The sequence below is a fragment of the Megalobrama amblycephala genome, linkage group LG16 (genome assembly GCF_018812025.1).
Source record: "Megalobrama amblycephala isolate DHTTF-2021 linkage group LG16, ASM1881202v1, whole genome shotgun sequence".
NCBI lineage: Eukaryota > Metazoa > Chordata > Actinopteri > Cypriniformes > Xenocyprididae > Megalobrama > Megalobrama amblycephala.
Window position 1 is genome coordinate 8,949,304 of NC_063059.1, and position 23,888 is coordinate 8,973,191.

The following is a 23,888-nucleotide window of genomic DNA, read 5'->3' on the forward strand; positions in this document are numbered from 1 at the left end:
TCGGAGCTGTTCACGTCATTGGACTGGGAATTATGCATTTCCATGGTACCACTATCAACGCCTATGAATCTACAGCGGCCACATGGTGCATCTTACAAGCTGTTATTACGAGCTCTAGGAGGACATGAACGCTTTTTACAAGCTAGAATTTCGTAACTACATGAATTACGAGGCTGCGTGAACGCACCCATTGCATAATTGAGTTACAACAAATTCCTTTTTGTGACGTTAATCACATACATTAGCACTTAGCCAAGTGGTGCATGATTTAACGTGTTCTGGTACTTCATGGCATATTTAAATGTGTTTCTGGGAGTGAATTACAGTGCAAAGCATGCCATTTCCTGTTGCCCGCAGGTGGCGCTATGACTAACTGAATATTGGCATGTAGATGTCTTCGTGATTCTTTGCAGACTCTGCTGTTTGCATTCATGTGTTTTGAAGAAGGCATAGCTCTGAAGGGAGGATGGGAGCTCATGCTTTCAAAGCTAGCTTGCTATTGCTAGCCTCTCTGAAATTACCCACCTTACCTTTAAATGGATTTCTGGTGAAGGAAAAAACATTTCTGTTTATTTTACTACTTTAGCTACTCATTGACTAATGGCTAATTTCGTCTTTTCTTTCTGTTTATCTGTGAGCTTTAGGGGAAAACTACAAATGACAGGGAAATATCAATCATTGACTGTTGGCTATATATTAAACATTCTGGCACAAGAACTTTTCAGGGGGCAGAATGAGCTTTTCTTTGGCAAATGTAAATAAATGAATTTAAAAGTTAAAAATCGCATTTTGCATGTAGAAAAACCTGCTCTTGGATTAGGTTATATATCCATACTGAAATATTCCAAGAAACTGCAAGGTGAGCCTGTTGTAACACATTAATAAATACATTTTGTTGCACAACCCTCTCCTTTTCTTTTGTTATGTCCATGGTTAAACACTGCATCTGTCCATCTCATTTTATCCATATTAATATCTCAATTTTGGATTATGGAAATTTCTTCCTGGTTCTTTTCCCTAATATCTTCATGTATTTTAGAGAATCACCTGAGGTCAAAAGCCTTCACAGACACGTGCAGGAAGTTCAGCGTAACAGATACCGCTGAAAACATCATCTCTGTGTATATTCAGGAAAACACTGTTGTCTTAATAACCTTAAAAACATGACCTTTGATAACACTCATCTCTTGGTTCACATCCAGGCATATCTCTTTAAATAGCTTCAGAGGTCATATCCTATATCAGCATATCTGAATAATAATAATAAAAAACACGTGTATACTTGTAATCAAAAATATATTTCCTCATTCAAACACATGAAAACAACTTTAGCTCAAACATAAAATTACGAGTCACCAAAATATTTTACACAGATCAGCAAATTACCAAACGAAACGTCCAACAATTTCCAACTGAACACTGCTGGAGATTCTCACATTGCTGATCTCCGGTCTGTCTGTGCAGATTCGGTGTAATATTGGGTGGAAGAGTCTCTTGCTCGTCTCATCTCAGGATCAGCCCAGTTCTTCACGGGCTTTGCCTTGTTTGCGGGGCATCTTTTTACTGCTGCTGTCCTCTAGTTCTTTGTTCTTATAATAATGAGGAGCCACTTCCAGCAGCCAGCCGTTTTCGATCTCTATCACCTGAAAGACAGATGAAAGGATTTAAATAAAGCATATTTTTTTTTTTGCATTTTCTGAAAAATAATTAAGTGCTTGCCCATTCAAAACCTGCTGGCAAGACTTTAGGGTATTTACGGTGGTTGCTAAAGCATTATAATGTGGTTTCTAATGGTGTGTTCACACTTGTAGTTCAGTTCTCTTGATCCAGACCAAAAAAGAAAATTATACATTATTGTCCTGGTTCACTTAGCGTTATTTTTACACTGTCATTTTTAACACCGAACCTAAAGATTAAAAAAAAAAAAAAAAAAACTTTTGTGATGTATATTTTGCGAAGGACAATGCTGTTTGTTGGGCTAAATGCACTTGTTGTATGTGTGAACATATGATGCTATTTTTTATCAGCTTAAGAACTTATAAAATGTGTAAAAAGGAGTAAAAACATAGTACCAGGAATTAATTCTAATTATTTTAAAAAATAAGTTTCAATTCTATCAGGACCAGGTAATTTTTTTTTACAATCTAATTTCAATAACTTATAAAATAGGTAAGAAGTGAAGGGCAAAGAGAAACAACATCAACATTTTCATTTATTTTATTTACATTCAAGTCATTATTTATATATTATTTATTATATATATATATATATATATATATATATATATATATATATATATATAGAGTTACTAATTACATTCTGATTTACGTTTATTTACGTTTAAGAATTAAGGTAAATTAGAATATGAATTTGTTAGTTTTGTTAATTTCCAGAATTTAACTGAATTATTAAAATTATCATTTAACATAGAAAGATAATATGAGGATTTATTTTTTTTTACAAATTTTTGTGCATTTAATTACGTAATGTTCTATAGACAAGCCAATCTGACGGATTATTTGATTTCTTTGCTTTAGCCCATGCGGCATCCCAGCAATCAGACCAGAATTCGGTTTAATCAATCCAAACCTATCAAATGTGAAGCCGTGTGTGAACACACCCTTTAGGAGTTAGGAGTGGATTTTAGTGTGTTGCTTTGCGGTTGCTTACAGGCTCATGTCAAAAAGAACCAGTCTGTTCAAATCCCATGAGGCTTGGCTTCAATAATATTAGTCAAATCTGACTAAAAATACAAAGAATGTGAAGGACAATTCCACACCTGTCTCATGAACTCTTTGGTGGTAAAGACCAGCTCGTGGTAGATCATCCAGCGTGGCTGTTCCTCAAAGAGTGAGCTGTTGGGATGGACGTAAACAGTCTGCTGGTGTTTGACTGTTTTATAACCCCCTTTACTCAAGCGTGCCGTGTGGTAGAAATATCCCGCAGTCACTGCCTGGAAGAAAAAGAAAGCACATTTAGATAACGTGGTGAAGTTGCACTACAAAGTCTTATTAATTCTTATTACACGGCTCTCCGGAATATATAATTCTGATCAATCGTGACATTTTAAAGCCAAATAATTTTCATATAATCACCTCTAAACTGTACAAATGACTGATTTCATTTTGCAATAATGAGCAGCGTTGCAGAAAAAATTATTTGGATGTTCAAACATTTTCTTCTATTGTGGCTGAAAGATAATAGGATTTGTGCACTCATTGTTACTCATGCCACAAATGATTCTTAGTCACCTAACCTGCATTCATCAATGCCAAACTCTTTTAAATATACAAAAGCATCTATTAAACATAGCAACACACAGTCAGCAAGTATACATGCATTCAGCTATTGTGTTAAGTGTGCCTCTTGAAATGCTCTGACATTTCAGAGCATCTTTTTTAAATACCGATGATTCATAGTGACAAAAGTCTCTCACAGAACAGGAAGTTCTGAAAAACAAAGACATGAGACACAAATTTGCTCTTGAAATGTTATTTAAGTAAAGTTTGATTGAAGTTCCCTGTTTAACATTTTAAGAAAGCAGGTTATGTGACATACCTGGGTATGTTTAAGGGTAAGTAAGCACATAACCTCAACTTTCGGTTAAAAAACGGAGGTAACTTTCAGGGTATGTAAGTAGCCATAGCAACTTACTCTTTGAACATAACCTGCTCCAGAGAAGGTCATGTTCCAGGGTTAGTTTGCTTAAGAGGCATTCAGATGCATGTTATATATCTAATATAGTTATATTAATGTAACTAAATTTGTTATAGTTACAGTTATACACCGATCAGGCATAACATTATGACCACCTTCCTAATATTGTGTTGGTCCCCCTTTTGCTGCCAAAACAGCCCTGACCCATTGAGGCATGGACTCCACTAGACCCCTGAAGGTGTGCTGTGGTATCTGCACCAAGATGTTAGCAGCAGATCCTTTAAGTCCTGTAAGTTGTGAGGTGGAGCCTCCATGGATCGGACTTGTTTGTTCAGCACATCCCACAGATGCTTGATTGGATTGAGATCTGGGGAATTTGGAGGCCAAGTCATCATCTCAAACTCATTGTTGTGCTCCTCAAACCATTCCTGAACCATTTTTGCTTTGTGGCAGGAGCATTATCCTGCTGAAAGAAGCCACAGCCACCAGGGAATAGCGTTTCTATGAAAGGGTGTACATGGTCTGCAACCATGCTTAGGTAGGTGGTACGTGTCAAAGTAACTTCCACATGGATGGCAGGACCCAAGGTTTCCCAGCAGAACATTGCCCAAAGCATCACACTGCCTCCGCCGGCTTGCTTTCTTCCCATAGTGCATCCTGGTACCATGTGTTCCCCAAGTAAGTGACGCACAAACACCCGGCCATCCATGTGATGTAAAAGAAAATGTGATTCATCAGACCAGGCCACCTTCTTCTCTTGCTCCGTGGTCCACTTCTGATGCTCACATGCCCACTGTTGGTGCTTTCAGCGGTGGACAGGGGTCAGCATGGGCACCCTGACTGGTCTGCAGCTATGTAGCCTCAAACACAACAAACTGATGCACTGTGTATTCTGACACCTTTCTATCAGAACCAGCATTAACTTCTTGAGCAATTTGAGCTACAGTAGCTCGTCTGTTGGATCGGACCACACAGGCCAGCCTTCGCTCCCCACATGCATCAATGAGCCTTGGCCGCCCATGACCCTGTCGCCGGTTCACCACTGTTCCTTCCTTTGACCACTTTTAATAGATACTGACCACTGCAGACTGAGAACATCCCACAAGAGCTGCAGTTTTGGAGATGCTCTGACCCAGTCGTCTAGCCATCACAATTTGGCCCTTGTCAAACTCAAATACGCTTGCCCATTTTTCCTGCTTCTAACACAAAGTTTGAGGACAAAATGTTCACTTGCTGCCTAATATATCCCACCCACTAACAGAGATAATCAGTGTTATTCACTTCACCTGTCAGTGCTCATAATGTTATGCCTGATCGGTGTGTATACAATATTGTATTATAATATAATATTGTGTTTATATATATATATATATATATATATATATATATATATATATATATTATATATAACACAGTTGTACTCAAAAGTTTACATACCCATTGCAGAATCTGCAAAATGTTAATTATTTTAACAAAATATGAGAGATCATGCAAAATGTGTGTTCTTTTTTATTTAGTACTGTCATGATTAAGATATTTTGCATAAAAGATGTTTACATATAGTCAAAAAATAGCTGAATTTATAAAAATGACCCGTTCAAAAATTTACATACCCTTGATTCTCAATACTGTGTGGTTACCTGATGATCCACGACTGTTTTTTTGTTTTGTGATGGTTGCTCATGAGTCTCTTGTTTGTTCTGAGCAGTTAAACTGAGCTCTGTTCTTCAGAAAAATCCTTCCAGGTCCTGCAGATTCTTCAGTTTTCCAGCATCTTCTGCATATTTGAACCCTTTCCAGCAGTGACTGTATGATTTTAAGATCCATCATTTCACACTGAGGACAACTGAGGGACTCAAACACAACTATAAAAAAGGTTCAAACATTCACTGATGCTTAAGAAGAAAACACGATGCATTAAGAACCAGGGGGTGAAAACTTTTGAACAAGATGAAGATGTTCAAATTTGTCTTATTTTGTTTAAATATTTATTTTTTTTATTTAGTACTGCCTATAGAAAGCTACAGAAGTCCTTCTGGAGCATCAGTGAATGTTTGAACCTTTTTTAATAGTTGAGTTTGAGTCCCTCAGTTGTCCTCAGTGTGAAAAGATGGATCTCAAAATCACACAATCATTGTTGGAAAGGGTTCAAATATGCAGAAGATGCTGGAAAACTGAAGAATCTGCAGGACCTGGAGGATTTTTCTGAAGAACAGAGCTCAGTTTAACTGCTCAGAACAAACAAGAGACTCATGAACAACCATCACAAAACAAACAAACAGTCGTGGATCATCCAGGTAACAACACACAGTATTAAGAATCAAGGGTATGTAAATTTTTGTATGGTCATTTTTATAAATTCAGCTATTTTTTGACTATATGTAAACATCTTTTATGCAAAATATCTTATTCAGGACAGTACTAAATAAAAAAGAACACACATTTTGCATGATCTCTCTTATTTTGTTAAAATAATTAATATTTTGCAGATTCTGCAAGGGGTATGTAAAGTTTTGAGCACAACTGTATATGTGTATATATATATATCACTATTATAAAGCAGTAATGTTCAAATGTTTATTCATTTCTAATATATATATTTATTTTATTGTCATCTCACACATGGATCTGCTTTTTTATCCTTTTTATAACAGGATGTTTTCTATGCTCTAATTTCTATAATAAAATGCGTGTGTTATCTTATTAAATAATTAGCATCAAACAAACAATATAATTCTTGTTCTCAATGAATAAAGTTTACTTACTGAATGAAAAGATTAAAAAAAAAGATTGTACAACCACCAAACAGGTGGCGATGTGCACTGATTAGGTTATGTAAATTGCCTTTAAACAAAAGGAGGAGGAAGTAGAATGGTACGATTTTTCTTAGCAATAGTTTCCATGGTGAATCATCAATTCGTCGCTCTGTTGAGAATGTCTTGTGTTAACAAACTCTGTGTTGGCTGAACTTACTTCCGGATGCATTTTTGGAACCAGCATACCTTGAATAAGCAAGGTTTGGGTTAATCAACAGAGAGTTCAGGGTAAGTTAACCTTGTTTTTTGGAATACCCCCCGACTAAATAAAAATGTTAACCTCGGGTTAAGTGCAATGTGAAAAGGCCTAAAGAGAAATATTTGACAATGGAAATTGCACCACAAATTCTACTTCAATCTTTTTAGCGAACAAGGGCCACAAGTAAGAGTGTCTCGAAACTTAAGGGAATGCAGTCTATAAAGCTAAATTTAGGTTCATAAAGTTAAGATAACGATCACATGCAAAACAGCAGGCTTCTGCCCAAACACAATATCACTGGAGGAAATGTGAGAAAGGAAGAGATGTGGGAGGAAATGAGGAAATCACCTTGCGGATGGGCACACTGTCACCATTGGAGCTGCACAGTTCCACCTCGATCCGGTCCATCAACCCCTCCAGCTGATCACGCACATCTCGGGCTCTCTTCATAGAGCGGAACTGGATGAAGTTCTCGAAGCACCACTGAGTGGAGTAACCGCTCTCTACCCACTGACAGAGAAACAGAGAGACTATTTAATACATTTTCTTTTCTGTGCACACAACAACCAACAGTGTGAGCAATGAAGTCTGATTTGCAAACAACTGACTCTCATGAACAAATGACATTCTTTTTACTGATTCAGTCATAGAATATTCACAAAACTCACTTGAGTTAGTGTTTTTTTTAACCTGAATGAAAGAACATAACCGTTTATAGATTGGTTCCTTCGAGATTTTCCTATGGGTTTTTATAATGGGCTTAAAATAAAGCCTGTGGTAAACATAACTTGATGATACATTGAAGTTTTATTCTACAATGTAAACTACACACACTCAAACTCCAAATTTAGTTACTTATTAGAAACATATGTTTTTAAAACATACCTGCAAACTCCAAAGTGGTGAAAAAGGTGACATGTTTGCAAAGTAAATAGTAATAGGGTGGTCTGGGGGCATCTCCCCCCAGGAGAACATTTTAACATGTAAACTAAGCATTCTGGTGCACTCTGACAAGGAAATAAATGGAAAAAATATTTTCTTCAAGTAAAAAAATAAAAAAGAACATTTATTGACACTAGGGCTGGACACGAACACAAATTTCACAATTGAATTCGATTTTGATTCAGAGTCTTGCGATTTGATTTTAAAGGTGCCCTAGAATTAAAAATTGAATTTACCTCGGCATAGTTGAATAACAAGAGTTCAGTACATGGAAAAGACACACAGAGTCTCAAACTCCATTGTTTCCTCCTTCTTATATAGATCTCATTTGTTTAAAAGACCTCCGACGAACAGGCGAATCTCAACATAACACCGACTGTTACGTAACAGTCGGGATCATTAATATGTAGGCCCCCAATATTTGCATATGCCAGCCCATACTTTTAAATCCACTTTTCCTGATAAATTTACTCACCCCCATGTCATCCAAGATGTTCATGTCTTTCTTTCGTCAGTCGAAAAGAAATGAAGGTTTTTGATGAAAACATTCCAGGATTATTCTCCTTATAGTGGACTTCAATGGCTACCAACAGATTGAAGGTCCAAACTGCAGTTTCAGTGCAGCTTCAAAGGGCTTTAAACGATACCAGATGAGTAATAAGGGTCTTATCTAGCGAAACGATCGGTCATTTTCGACAAAAATACAACCGTTTATGCTTTATAGGCGTAGGACATTCAGCGTAAGTGTTATGAAGAATGCGGAAGCGGAAAGTACGTTCAAGGCGATATTTTGTTTATAAAGCATAAACGGTTGTATTTTTGTCGAAAATGACCAATCGTTTCACTAGATAAGACCCTTATTCCTCGTCTGGGATCGTTTAAAGCCCTTGAAGCTGCACTGAAACTGTAATTTTGACCTTCAACCTGTTGGTAGTCATTGAAATCCACTGTTAGAAGAAAAATCCTGGAATGTTTTCCTCAAAAACCTTCATTTCTTTTCGACTGACGAAAGAAAGACATGAACATCTTGGATGACATGGGGGTGAGTAAATTTATCAGGAAAAGTGGATTTAAAAGTGGACTAATCCTTTAACGTCTGGATGTGCACAGCTGAATCATCAGACTAGGTAAGCAAGCAAGAGCAACAGCGAAAAATGGCAGATGGAGCAATAATAACTGACATGATCCATGATAACATGATATTTTTAGTGATATTTGTAAATTGTCTTTCTAAATGTTTCATGTTGCTAATGTACTGTTAAATGTGGTTAAAGTTACCATCGTTTCTTACTGTATTCACAGAGACAAGACTGTCGTTATTTTCATTATTAAACACTTGCAGTCTGTATAATTCATAAACACAACTTCATTCTTTATAAATCTCTCCAACAGTGTGTAATGTTAGCTTTAGCCACAGAGGCACTATCAAACTCATTCAGAATCAAATGTAAACATCCAAATAAATACTATACTTACGCGATTAGACATGCTGCATAACGAACACTTTGTAAAGATCCATTTGAGGGTTATATTAGTTGTGTGAACTTTGTTTATGCTGTTAAAGGCAAGCGCGAGCTCCGGGGGTGGGGAGTGTGAGCATTTAAAGGGGCCGCAGCCTGAATCGGCGCATATTTAATGATGCCCCAAAGTAGGCAGTTAAAAAATTTGTAATAAAAAAATCTATGGGGTATTTTGAGCAGAAACTTCACAGACACATTCAGGGGACACCTCAGACTTATATTACATCTTTTAAAAAGACATTCTATGGCACCTTTAATTTGATCACCTTTCCTCAAAGAAAAAAATCTCTCTCAACTATTGCTGTAAACTATAAAGGGAACCGCAGCTGGTACATCATTATAATATTAAAGGTTAAAATTAATCGATTTGTACTTACATATAAATTACACATAAAAGTTTTTTTAATAACGTTATAACAAATTATTAACGACAATTATGTTTCTACTCGTTTTTTAATACCATGTTTCTATTCGTTTTTAATATCGGCCTTAACATTTAAATGGTTTCCATCATAAAACGGTTTTATATTCAATATTGAAGCACATGTTAAGTACATGAATATGCAATGGCCTTTATATAGTCACAGTGGATATATATCAAAATGCTCCTCTCCAAGTTCATTTTTATAAGTTTATGGACATTGAACGGCTTTTCTGAGGTAAATTTTACGGTAAATGTGACATTTTTACAAGCTATTTTATTGGCGCTTTTCCGCTCTTGAAACAATGAATGATCAATTAATGTTACATATGACATGATACGGATTTCAGTAAGTTGTACTGTATCTTTCAACATACCTTCAGTATTCATTCATCCTACATCCATTCATGTTTATTTCGTGTTGTAAAGCGAAAGAGATGATTGGTTCACGTGTGCTCTGCCTCTGTTTGAACTGAAGCGCTATAGCGATGTGTCACACCACAGAACGCCAAAATAGATCACGACAGCTCAAGAGACGTCTATGGTCTCACTCCAGACTATGGGAAAGTAGCCCATTTTCGATTTATTGTGCCTGCAAACTCACCCTGACACGCCCCACAGTCCCCACCCCCGAAAAAAAAACTCTTCGGATCTACACGATGCACATAAATGATATATTTTGATTCAAAACGGTGAGTTTCGCCAAAAAGCGACTAGTTTGCAGGTATGTTTTAAAAAAATAACATAACTGCTTCAAAATTCACATTTTTGATATGGCTGTAAATTACGTTGTAGAACAAAACGTCAAAGTATCGTCAAGTTATGTTTAATACAGGCTTTATTTTACTCATAAACTGAAAAAAAAAAAAACATTATAAAACCAATAGGAAAATCTTAAAGGATGCAGGGACAAATGAGTCTTCCAGGTTAGTCATTAGTCATACCTGCACCACTCTATTTGGTTATGTCTGAACATGAAACCACTCTCTACCCAACGAAAGAAAAAAGAGAGACTACTGAAAACATTTTACTTTCTGACAATAAAAAAAATGCTGTTTTGTACATGCAATGGCAAACAGCGCAAGCAGTTAAGTCCAATTTGTGATAAAAAAATTACTCTTGTGAACCAGTCAGTCATATAGATTCACTTGTGCTTTGAATGAGAATCACTCAGACAGTGAATCGTTCAGAGGAGTTATTGAGTTCACAACAGACTCCCTCACTGATTTGTGAGTCTTTATAGGATTATGTCCAATTTGAATTGAACAGGGAACCGCTTTCTACCCACTGACTGAGAATCAGAGTCTATGGTATACATTTTCTTTTCTGGCGACAATAATTGCATGTTTTGTGCATGCACGACCAGATTACTTTATGAACCAATGACTATGACCATTATATGTGATTTATACTTTAGGTTTGTGAGGCCATTTTCTAAATGGTTGTTCATATGACAATATGTAATTAAAGAATGTTGTAATAAATCAAGCATAGTGATCAAATCATGCATAAGCATAGTGAGGTCCAGTTGAAAGGTTGAATAAATTGTTAGAAAAACTTTGTTTGGGACTGTGAGGTCAACAACATTTGACTTTTTTTTCCCAGAAAAGGCAGAAGTATTCTTGCAAAGCAGTGATATTTATATGGTACAAAATCTATTACGATCAACAGTGTGAAAGAATTAAACTGCAATGAACGTTTACTAAACACAACCTCATCTATAACTTAAATTATCGAGCAATTCTGTCATTTAATTACCAAAAAGGACTCCTAAATGCTTGATTTTAGGTGCCTAGAATGTCTTATTTTTAATGCATATGGGTTTTGTTTCTGCCGTTTGAACAGTCATTCTTACAAAACTTTGTTCATACCAAAGTTATAATTGCACAAGACAAAAACTTCCTGCTTCAGCATCTACATATGCACGTACGCCTACACAGGCCTGCATAACCTGTTCAGCAATATAATTGCCGCACATCTCTCATAAGGAAGTCACGCTAGATGAGACAAGTATTCTGACAATAACAAAACATCTCAGTTACCGCAACTACCGGGTCATAAAAGTGCTTGATTGCCACTTTGAGCTGTGTTTCCACACACACACATAAACACACCTGTGTATATACATTGAGAAGCACCATGTGATCTCCTCCTGGTACCACGAAGTTCATCCTAGCGTTGTCAGCATGGACCACTTTGTCCTTGGGGCGGTAGAAAATGGAGTTGTTCACTGACAGCATGGCTGCGATGGTCAGAACCTCCTCAGAGCACTTATAACTTCAGGAGAGACCAAAGAACAATGTTCAGAACATTACAATAACGACTCCAGGAAAAGAGTAATGATGATTAAATGTAAAAAAAATTAGCATATAAGCTTGAAAATAATGGTTTCACAGGGAAACTCAGGTGATTTTTTTGCAAATTAGACTCACTGTTCAGAAGCCAGAATCATTTTACTCAGCATGGGGTCCACAGGAAGTTCAGCCATCCTTCGGCCGAGCTACAGCGCAAGAGGAACAAAAGCAAGTCAAATCATTGGCATATTTCCATGAGATATTTGTAAATGTGCAGCTTTAGAGTCATTTATTTAATATTTATACTTAATTTCCATGTCCAGAACCCTTATTGACAGTCTTTTTGTTGAAAAGCCTTCTTGTATACGTGTTGTGAATGTGAACACAATTCATTAAAGGGTTTAGAAAAGCAAATGTAGCAAAACTGTAGGGTAATAAAGGCATTTTAATTCATTTTTTTCGCACCTTAGTGAGTTCACCGAGGTGGTTGAGGGCGCCCAAAGCGTAGAGCTGCTCCAGAGCCAACACCAGCGTTTCGTGAGGAGGAGGATCCATGAAGTCGAAATGAATCAGGTCATTTATGCCTAATGCACAGATCAGGAAAAACATGTTAGACATTAAGCACATATTAAAAGACATTTCATGTTTGATTACAGGGAGTGAATAAGTGTGTTAGGTTTATGTATGCATTAACGTTCCAATTTTTTACGTACCACACCCCCAAAACTGCCACTGTCCTTCATGACAAAAATAATTATGATGACACTCAACACTACTAACCTTATTAGAATGCCCTAAAAAGTATTTGGCCGTTTAAGCCATATTTCTCTGAACTAATTTCACTTTCTGAGTCATTTTAACCAACTAATGCCAGGTGAATTTAATGGGTGAACGGACGTATTAATATTCAGCAAGCATGCATTAAAAAGATCAAAAGTGGCAGTAAAGATAAAGTTACAAATGATTTCTATTTCAAATTTCGATTCATCAAAGAATCCTGAAAAACTGCATCACGTTTTCCAGAAAAATAAGCAGCACATTTAATCATAAATGTTTCTTGAGCAGAAAATCATCATATTAAAATGATTTCTGAAGGATCATGTGACACTGAAGACTAGAGTAATGACGCTGATAATTCAGCTTTGATCACAGGAAAAAAGTACATTTTTAAATATATCAAATTTTTAAAAAAAAAATGTAATTTTAAATTGTAATAATATTTCACAATATTCTCTTATTGTTGTAGTTCATCACATTTATTAATTCCATGATTTACTAACATTTGTCAGTCACAAAGTGTTCAAATAATTTTCTTCATTTTGAACAGTACATCTACTGTTTTATATTTTAAAACCTTAGGAAATGTATTTTTGTCATATGTTTAGTTAGGAAAGTGTGTTTGTGCTGTTTATCTTTAAAATAATTCCTCTTGGTTTGATATTTTGCAACAAATTCAATGATATCCACACATTTTTAAGTAACGTTTCCAAATATTTTACATTCCACATACTTTACAGCCACCTCTACAGGCTTAAACGGAAACATGCCAATGGATTCTTCACTGATCTTTTTACTGACTGCAGTGCATACCAATCAAGCTGACATGTAGATTTGTCATGGTAAAGTCATCAAGACAAACTAATTCATTAATACTTACCAAGACTTTTGAGCAGCAGAACCACATTTCCCAGGTTTGTTCTCTGAATCTCAGGGACAGTGGTCTCCTCCATCTCATGTTTAAAGGCCCAGGCAGTGTACAGCCTAAAACATTTCCCAGCAGCCACTCTTCCTGCACGACCTGCTCTCTGATTGGCAGAGGCCTGCATGATAATATAACACATTATCAACCTCTAATGCCACACATCAATTTTAACCTTCAATGAAACATATTAACTGAACCTGAGATAGTAATGCAAACCTATTTTAAAGGTCCCGTTCTTCGTGATCCCATGTTTCAAACTTTAGTTAGTGTGTAATGTTGTTGTTAGAGTATAAATAAAATCTGTAAAATTTTAAAGCTCAAAGTTCAATGCCAAGCGAGATATTTTATTTAACAGAAGTCGCCTACATCGAACGGCCAGTTTGGACTACATCCCTCTACTTCCTTCTTTAATGACGTCACTAAAACAGTTTTTTGACTAACCTCCGCCCACAGGAATACACAAGAGTTGCGTTTGTAGAGTGTGTTTGTCGCCATGTCGTCGAAACGCTGTTATTTTCATCCCGCAGTCCAATCACCGGGTCTGATTCCGGCTCAAATTGATAGGGTAAAATTAAAGACATGTTTACAATAACACTGAGCGCGTGCATCTCCACGTTATGGTAAGAGGCGTGACCTTTCCGGGCAAGGAGCGCTAAACTGCTGTTGAATCACAACACAGGAACCGCTGGCACAATCAGAACTCATTATGTATTTCTGAAGGAGGGACTTCATAGAACAAGGAAGTCATCAGCCCGTTTTTATGACAGTGGAAACAGCGGTATACAGATAAGTAAATTATGTGAAAAATACTGTGTTTTTTTACACGCGAAACATGAACACATGTTATATTGCACACTATAAACACAATCAAAGCTTTAAAAAACACGAAAACGGGACCTTTAATATGGCCTTTTTATGTTTAAAAATTATATAAATATAAGTAAAAGTGTTTTTGTTTTTACTTGAAAAGTTTGCTTGTGTTATCTTTCCTTATACAAAATGCCACTTGTCATTAGTAAATCTTGTCTGAATACTTTTGTGTCCACTGCCCTCTATACAGATAAATGTGAGAAAATGTTTTTGTTGTTCTGTTACCCGTGAACAGGGTGTGACAATGAGAGATTCCATTCCTGTTCTTGCATTGTAGCTCTTTTGTTTGCAGAAACCTGGATCAATAACGTAGATGATGCCGTCAATGGTGAGAGATGTCTCTGCGATATTTGTGGCCACCACAACCTGCAGCACAAAAACCACAAACCATTACCCAAGAAATTCATATTCAGAGTTTTGGGTATTTATCAACATGACCTATAAAATAAAATAAAGCTTCTACAGAAGAACATTTACATAAGAGTTTGCATTTTGTTTGTTTGTGTGGGGTTTTTTTGCTTTATTTTAGATAAAAGCTATAAGGCTATAAAAAAAAAGCTATAAAGCTATAAAGCTATAAAAAGCTATAATCTGCTAGAATGAATAAACAAGTAAATATGTGTAGCCTTCCATAGACTTCAACAGACATGCTGCCCCCCTTCTGGCCGACAAAGGGAATGGCACTCTTACTTTGCGCGCTCCAGGCGGAGTGGGATTGAAGATTTTTGCCTGCATGTCTGAGGGCAAGTTGGCATAGATGGGCAGAACAAGGAGCTCAGAAATCTTAGAGCCCAGTCTCCTACATCTCTCCTGTAGAAGTTCACAGCAAGTCTCGATCTCCTCCTGCAACACCAGAGGACACAGTAAATGTCAATATTACCAATATAAATATAGTCTATTAATACAGTAATGATCCACTTTTTGGAATAAACTTTCCCGATATAATAATACAGATTAAGTCTTTCTGCCTTATCATGCAGCTTTCCCATCTCAAAAAGCAAAGTTTTTTTTATTATGTTTTTTTCTTCATACTTTTTTTTTTTAAAGCTTTTTTGAAAAGAGAGTGGAAAGAGACAGGAAGGGGAAGCAGGGTGATGCAGGCTTGTATTTAGTGTAAATGTATGTCATCTAATCAAGATTCATTCATCCAAAAACCTCTTCACAGACTGTCATGACGTATTTCCACATTTAGCAACATTGCAAATCTAAAGATTTACACAATTTTGGCCCTCTTCTTGTTTTATTACGAGCTCTGTTGCTTTCTCTTTTTGCCAGCAGACTCTCCTCTGTTTTTTAAATGGGCGATTGGAGATTTAGCTGCTCCATGTCAAACTTTCTCAGTAACCTCTGCCACTCCCGCAACATACATGCATCAACTTTTCTCTATTTATGCCTATGGCAAGACACACACGGGCAAGTAATGTATGTACACAATTTCCAATGAAAAACATCCCGACAGGTCTGAAATATAAACACTTATAACAGGCTTACCATAGTGAATCAGACAAAAACATGTTTTGGAAGAACAATTGAAAATATACATTTATAACACTATACTTGGTATTATATTATCTTGTAAGTTACAAAAAAAAAGGAATTAACACTGCTGTGTGAGTGTTATCTTTCTTTCTTCTGACTTCCATAATCAATCTCTCTACATTTCCCCACTTTTAGAAAGTCGTGGAAACACTATTATGGATTTTTTTATTTTCCTATTGGAGCAAATGGGGATGCAAAGATTATATTTGCTGTCATCTCCCATTCCCCAATTTAGAAGTTTACCCAATTATGGCGATTTCCGCTTCTGAAAGCCCAGGAAATGTGAAAAGGGTCCATTGTTTTGGAGCCAATTAAATTATATATTATAAAACCAGATCATTATTATTACAGCTTAGAAATAAAATGTTACAACCTAAATAACTTGTGCAATATATATTAAAGAAAATGCATAATTTAAATGTTACAATCAAGGTGATTGTGACAGAGGTGAATGTATTAGTTACAAGTTAATGGGAAAAACATATTAGCCCATGGAGTATTGCTATACTGTGACTCAGATGTAATAGATGCATTTATTTATTTATAATCTTAACAGATCTATGGATACAGTCATGTCCACCCACAAGGGAAATATGAACTATAAACAGGCTGAGCATCAAGGACTGACCTGTCCTGTGAGGAAGACCAGTATGTCTCCAGTCGGCTGAGTGACATGGATCTGTAGCACTGACACCACACATGCTTCCAGATAGTCAGCCTCTGGAGCCTGAAACGAAAGACAATTCATATTAACAATGTGCAAACAATGTACAAATTAGGGAAAAAACAGATCAGAGAAATCACTAACTGGATTCTTACACCATGTCAAGAATGGCTGAAATTACAATTCTATAACATAAGTCTAAATAAATGAATAATAAAATTAATAATGCATCTAAAATTAATCATTATAAATGCTAAAAGTGAATTTACACATCACAACATTATACTGCTCAGTATGAAAATATTTATTTTCATAAAAATTACATTCTAAAAAAGAGTGAATTTATTTGATAAAAAATATAGTACAAACAGTAATATTGTAAAATATGTTTGCATTTTAAAATAACCATTTCCTATTTGAATATATTTTAAATTAAATGTATTCCTGTGATCAAAGCTGAATTTTCATCATCATTGCTCCAGTCTTCAGTGTCACATGATCCTTCAGAAATCACTCTAATATGCTGACTTGATGCTTAATTATTCTAAATTATTATTGGTGCTCAATTATTAATAATGATTCTTATTGTTATCAATGTTGAAAACAGTATGAGGCTTAATATTTTCATGGAATTTTTTTTTTCAGTAATTCTTTGATGAATATAGCTCAAAAGAACAGAATTTATTAGAAATAGAAATCTTTTGTAAATTAAAAATAATAAAATAAAAGTATTAATTTCTATTTATATATTTATTCATTTATCTGACCCTGGACCACAAAACCAGTCATTAGGGGTACATTTTTTTATTTGAGATTTACACATCATCTGAAAGCTGAATAAATAAGTTTGTTAGGATAGGACAATATTTGGCTGAGATACAACTATTTGAAAATCTGGAATGTGAGGGTGCAAAAAAATCTAAATATTGAGAAAATCGTCCTTAGCAATGCATATCCACTCACAAAAATATATTTGTGACAAAAAAGAAAATCAATAATTTTGACCCATACAATGTATTTTTGGCTACTTATGACTGGTTTTGTGGTCAAGGGTCACACATACACATATATATATATATATATATATATATATATATATATATCATGGCGTAAGAAAAGAAAACACTACACTACACTGTGTACGACAAAACGAATCAATGCTTTAATTACGGTCCATTACCTTTGTGTAGTAGATGTCCACAGGGAACCTACGACCTGGAATCCTAAACACAGGTGCATCGTCAAAGAAGCTGGAGAAACGCTCAGTGTCCAGAGTGGCACTGGCCACCAGAACCTTCAGATCAGGGCGGAAACGTGCAATGTCTTTAATTAGACCGAAGAGGATGTCTGTGTGTAACGTTCTCTCGTGGGCCTCATCGATGATGATCACACTGAACACAGAGAATGACAGCCAATCAGAACAGAGAATGCAATAATGAAGAGCAGACCTATATTTAAAAAAAAAAAAAAAGTAAAAAATATTAATTCTGTATGGTACGTTTTTACCTGTAGCTGGCGAGGTCAGGCTCTGTAAGAAACTCTCTGAGCAACATGCCATCAGTCATGTACTTCAGGATGGTCCTCTCTGACGTACAGTCCTCAAAACGGATGCTGTAGCCCACCTGTGGAAAGTAAGACAACACTGCTGAAATTTGTCACAATTAAAAACATAATGCTAAACACTTGAATTTCTCTTATGTACACAAACACAACGGGCAAGTCTGCAGGCTTATCATTTATAAATCGCACACTTAATAAGCAGATGGATTATTACCTCATTTCCTAGTTTGACATTCATCTCCTGTGCAACTCTAGCTGCTACAGACATGGCCGCCACTCTTCGAGGTTGAGTGCAGCCGATCTTCATTCCTCCTTCAGTGTAACCCTGAAAGACAAAAGATAAGAAAATTAAAAATGCAACTTTCATGCCTTGACTTAATTATGAATTAAACATTAATCCATGTGGATTTATTTTATGATCTCTTTATGAACTTTTAGATGCATCAGAGTTTTGGGTGAATAAACTTTTAATGGAGGGACAGAAATCTCAGATTTCATTCAAAATATCATCATTTGTGTTTTAAAGATGAAGAAAAGTCTTACAGGTTTGGAACAATATCCCAAGTGAGTAAATGATGACTGAAATCAAATTTTTGGGTGAACTAACCATTAGTATAATGTTAAAGGGTTAGTTCACCCAAAAATGAAAATTATCATATGATTTACTCGCCCTCAAGCTTTGCTAGGTGTATATGACTTCTTTCAGACGAACATAATTGGAGTTATATTAAAAAAAATATCCTGGCTCTTTCAAGCTTTATAATGGGAGTAAATGGTACTTTTTTCCTTTTTTTTTTTGAAGCCCATAAAAGTACTCCATATGGCTCCAGGTGGTTAATAAAGGCCTTCTGAAGTGAAGTATAACTTTATAAACTACAATCACTGGCTTCAACGGCCGTACGCAAGTCGGGTTCCATCCAAAAAGTGAACTCTGACACAACGCATCTTTAAAAATATTTATTTGTTGCTTTTATGTTTTTTTTTTTGTCACAGATGAAATTGAAAGGATCTACATGTTCCTGATTACTTTATATTCTCACGTGAAACCTAGAAATGCACACATGGATCTCCACTGGATCCACGCAAACCCCGAAATTAAAAGCCATTTGCAAATAAATGTTTTATAATAAGCACGTACATCTTCCAGGAGATACTGAGGGATCTGGGTGGTCTTGCCAGATCCGGTTTCTCCCTCTATGACCAAGATCTGGTGGTCTTTGATGGCAGCTAGAAGGTCTTCTCTGTAAGGAAAGATGGGCAGGCTACGTCTCACTTCCTGAATGGACAGCTTGTCTTTCTCAACTTGTGATAACTCAGGTTCACTTTCCTGCAGTTCAAAAACATGAAGATACAAGATTGTAGTTACTTTTTCTATTAAGACATACAGAAATAAAGCTGTGGAATCTATGCTGTTGTTTTTTCGATGCTGATCATGTGAATGCATCTATGCATAAAAACCAAAGAATCGATTTTTAGAAAAAAATAAGTAATTAAATAGGCTTATATACATATTAATGTACTGTTTTATGGTAAATAAAGTACTCTTAACGCCGCATTCACACGGGGCGTCAGCCTCAACACTCGACAGAGGACATGTCTGAAGCTTGTGTTGACGTGACCATTATAGTGATAACAGCCAATCACATTACTTTCCGGTGTTGCATGAACGCAATTGTCTAGCGACTGCTCTAGGGTGTTTGCATAAGGCGATCTGATTGGCTGACGCCTGCATTGGCGCTTGAAAAGTTGAGAAATCTTCAACTTCTGCCATGAGCAATGCGAGTGAAGCAACGCAACGGCACCCACAATTCAGTTCGGCAAGGCATGACGTCACCCATTCAAAGTAAATGAGAAGCGTTGATGCTGACGCCCCATGTGAATGCAGCGTTACTATAGGCTATATTAATAAAATAGTTGTCTATGTCCTTTGTAAGCAAAGCACTTGTGTCTGTTTTGGTTTTCACAAAAATAACATAAATGCATAAATGAGGAAAATGCGCACAACAAAACGATCTCAAACGCTCCGTGAAGAGCATCAAAGATGTCTATTTATAACATGTTTTTGAAGCGTTGATCACTGTAGCCAATCACAGACATATCTGTTGAGCACATGAACACAATGGCCAATAAGAGGTGTTTAAGAATCTGCTCAACAGCACTCAAAATGCTGGTATCGTCACATTTTCTAAATTTCAGTACCGACTTGGTACCAAAGTCGGTGCTTTTGACAACCCTAATTGTGATAATTATTATTAATAAAAGAATTGGAGGAAAAGATGCATTGTGATGCATCGAGATTCGCTTCATAATCTAATTGTTACCCTCTGATTCGAAATCAAATCGTGAGGCAAGTGAAGATTCACACCTCTACACAGAAATATAATGAATACACAGTATCTCATTCTTGAGTGTTGTTAACCTTCTCTGACAGCGTTCCCTTCATGGTAATGGCCGTGCTGACGAAGTTGATCATCTCCTCTTCCTCTAAAATGAGCTGATACTTCTCCTGCTCCTCCTTTATCCGCCGTTCCCGCTCTTCTCTGGCCCCAAACTGCAGGGTGGCAGTGGCCACTCTCGCCTCCTCCCAGCGGCCCTGCTCCCCGCCTCCCTCTCTGGGAGTCTCCTCAAACTCCAGCTCCATGTCTTTTTGAGGAATGGACTGAAAAGAATGGAAAAATACAAGAGAAAAAATTAATTATTTATTTAAAGTTACATATGTAAATTAAATCTCCTCAAGGTTATTTAGAATAAAAATCATTTTGTTGAAATGTCCACTATATTTGCAATATACACTACCATTTAAAAGTTTGGGGTCAGTATAATTTTTTTTTAATGTTTTTGAAAGTCTTTTATCCTCACCAAGGCTGCATTTTTTTGATCAAATTAAAAATAGTAAAACAGTAATATTGTTAAATTTATTACAATTTAAAATAACTGGTTTCTATTTGAATATATTGTAAAGTATAATTTATTCCTGTGATGCAAAGCAGAATTTTCAGCATCATTATTCCAGTCTTCAGTGTCACATGATCCTTCAGAAATCATTCTAATATGCTGATTTGCTGCTCAAGAAACATTTATTATTATTATCAATGTTGAAAACAGTTGTGCTGCTTAATATTTATGAAATTTGTACATTTTTTTAGAATACTTTGATGAATTTAAAAGAACAGCATTCATTTCAAATAGAAATCTTTGGTAACATAATAAAAGTCTTTACTGTCACTTTAATCAATTTAATGCAACATTGATGAATAGGTTTGCCATTTTGAATTAAAGTATCCCATAATCCCCCTGTAGCTCATCTCTTAGACCTAACCTTGTTTCTTTTCTCTTCTGGCATGTAGTATCTGTTCTTTCTCTCCTCTTGTTCTTTGGCTCCTGCTTTCTTGTAGTCTCGGGCCAGGTCTCTGATCTGCCGCTTGTACTCTAGATCTTTCCTTTCCTTATCGGTGAGTTTCTGAGTGGAGAAGAGGTATTCCTCGTCCGCAATTTCAGCCTCAAGGTCTTCCAGCTTCTCCTGCTCTCTTTTGCTCAGATACTGCCGACGTGACTCCTTCCTTAACTCTGGAAGCTGAAGAGACCGCATTGAATGCCAACAGAAGTCAATCACAAGGGTTATTAAAAGGGTTATGGCAATCAGGTTAAAATGACCAAATTTACAGTTAGCAACAGATCATACTTGTGCATGTAAATACAATCAAAGACATTCTCACCATTTTCCTTTGATCCTCTTCAGCCATTTTAAGCCTTTTCTGAGCTTCCTCATAAGCCTGAGATGTTGAAAACATAGAGCGCAGATCATCAGCCCTCATATTTTACCAAATCATACCGAGATCCATCAATAACAAACTAGCAGACTTTATTTTGTTGGAGTAAGAATGTATTTTGCATTACCTTCTTGTCATTTCTTTCAAGTACATGTCTTGTCTTGTCTTTGTCTTTCTGTTTTACTCGTTCAGCAAATGCATCCCTCTCCTCCAGATCTTGAAGTCTTTCTCTCTCTTCCCGCTCCCATTCTTCCTCCTCCTCTTCTTTTTTTGGCTCATCAGTGACCTTAGAGCTGAAGGAGGCAAAAATCAAACGAGAAATCATTGAGAACAAAAGCACAATAATAAAAACTGATAGATCTCACTTTCAGATTCGCACGAGGATCATATTTGTCTAAAGTCTAAAGGATTGAAAACCCCTGTTTTAGAGTATCATAATCACCTCTTTTTCTTGTCCTCTTCACTGGACGATGGACTTTCCTCTCGTTTCTGTCTGAGGTGTTTCCTCTTCTTTCCTTTGTCCCGGTCTTTTGTTTTCTTCTCTTTTCCTCTTTCTTTGACTGTCTCTCCATCGCTCTCACTGTCCTCCAGAAGAGTGTAGGTTCTGTTCTTTCTCTCCATTTCTATGACTTGTCGTTCTATCGCTCGGGCGGGTTTTTCCACCACATGTTTTTTGGGAGCCTGAAATTAAAGGTCATTACATAGACATGTACAGTAAATGTATTGTGTATTAAATTCCATTAAACATACTGTCTGATTATAAAAACATACTTTGTTGTACAGCTCATGCGCAAACGCTGTGATTCTTTGATCAATGTCGATGGTTCCGGTTTCCTGAAGCCGAGCCACAAAGTCCTGAGGTCCAGAAGACTTCTGCACCAGACCGATCATGAACTGGGCCACATATCTGTCACTCAAACCCAGGATGTCATGGAGCTGGTCACTAACCCACTGTTCCAGACTGGCCATTGTGACTGTACACGAAAACATAACACATCTATTTTATACAGGTTAACATGTTCTTCAACGTGAATCACAATACATCCATCAACAGTATGTGCGCAGTAACAGCAAAGATTGATTAGATAACAGCCATATGAGCAAATGAATATAAATATATGAGAATGTCAACACGTTCACAACTGTAGGTGACCAACTTGAATTCAATATTTGATAAAACTAAGCCGTCAGATCTTATTTCAAAAGAAAATTATGACCACAAGAAAAAAATCAAAGGAAAGGCTAGGATTGTTTTATTCCGTGGAAATGAACAGTCAACAAAAGACACTTTTTTAATTTATTGACTAGTATTTCGAGCATCTGTACCCATGAAATCAAACGTACCGTGTACATGCAGTATTGTGGTTTATGCACATATACAATAAAAACACGACTGAGTCATAATTAATAAGAAACTTCAGACTTACGTTAGCAGTGTCTCTACACGCTTTCTCCTATGAAAACATTAACGCTACTTCCGGTTTAACGTTTTCTCAACGCGACCTGTCAAAGTAAAAGTCTGAGTAAAACCTTCAGTCGTGACCTGACCATAGACACAAAATAAGCGTGTAGAAAGGTAATTGGCGTGAAATAGTTCAAACGTTGTAGTTGTCGCTAAAACTTGCCTGGTATGATGGATCTGAATAATACGTCAGAATAACTGAACTGATGGCGTGGTCACGTGGTTCCAGTTACTTTTCTCAGCGCAAGTCGGAATTATTTGTGATTATGTGATAAAGCACGTTTAAAATAGTTTTTATAGATGTTTCTGTGTGTTTATTTCAGGTTCCCAAATGCTTGGATACAGTAGATTGTAAAGTTTATATATTTTAGTGTTTTGTTTTAGTGTGAACTGATTCCACCGAGTCCTGAGATTTGAATCGTTTGAGAGTTCATGTCAAAATACAAGTCCAGTTTAAAGGATTAGTTCACTG

At 36.3% G+C, this 23,888-nt stretch overlaps 1 protein-coding gene across 2 annotated transcripts; it reads right to left on the reverse strand.

Moving 5' to 3' along the window:
• Positions 1–1,279: 1,279 nt before the first annotated feature.
• dhx16 (DEAH (Asp-Glu-Ala-His) box polypeptide 16) lies at positions 1,280–23,539 on the reverse strand. Of its 2 annotated transcripts, none has more exons than XM_048160954.1 (21): positions 23,382–23,539; positions 22,726–22,928; positions 22,397–22,635; positions 22,082–22,247; positions 21,901–21,957; positions 21,504–21,758; positions 20,604–20,843; positions 19,323–19,511; positions 18,399–18,509; positions 18,131–18,246; positions 17,805–18,015; positions 16,589–16,687; positions 15,112–15,264; positions 14,647–14,787; positions 13,507–13,669; positions 12,315–12,433; positions 11,988–12,055; positions 11,670–11,832; positions 7,021–7,182; positions 2,780–2,953; positions 1,280–1,643 (listed from the first exon to the last, which is right to left on the reverse strand). In XM_048160954.1, exons 2-21 carry the CDS (start codon positions 22,921–22,923, stop codon positions 1,515–1,517), a joined length of 3,153 nt encoding a protein of 1,050 aa, XP_048016911.1. In that variant the 5' UTR covers positions 22,924–22,928; positions 23,382–23,539; the 3' UTR covers positions 1,280–1,514. The 2 variants fall into 2 exon arrangements, with proteins under 2 accessions (XP_048016911.1, XP_048016912.1); XM_048160955.1 differs by lacking the exon at positions 23,382–23,539 and adding an exon at positions 23,299–23,317.
• Positions 23,540–23,888: the final 349 nt, after the last annotated feature.

Excerpts from the sequence above, each read along its gene's own strand:
- dhx16 (XM_048160954.1), bottom strand. The coding sequence starts at position 22,923 with ATGGCCAGTCTGGAACAGTGGGTTAGTGACCAGCTCCATGACATCCTG. Across the intron at positions 21,958-22,081 it reads TTGAAAGAAATGACAAGAAG|GCTTATGAGGAAGCTCAGAA; the intron begins GTAATGCAAAAT and ends TCAACATCTCAG. Across the intron at positions 1,644-2,779 it reads CCAAAGAGTTCATGAGACAG|GTGATAGAGATCGAAAACGG; the intron begins GTGTGGAATTGT and ends TCTGTCTTTCAG.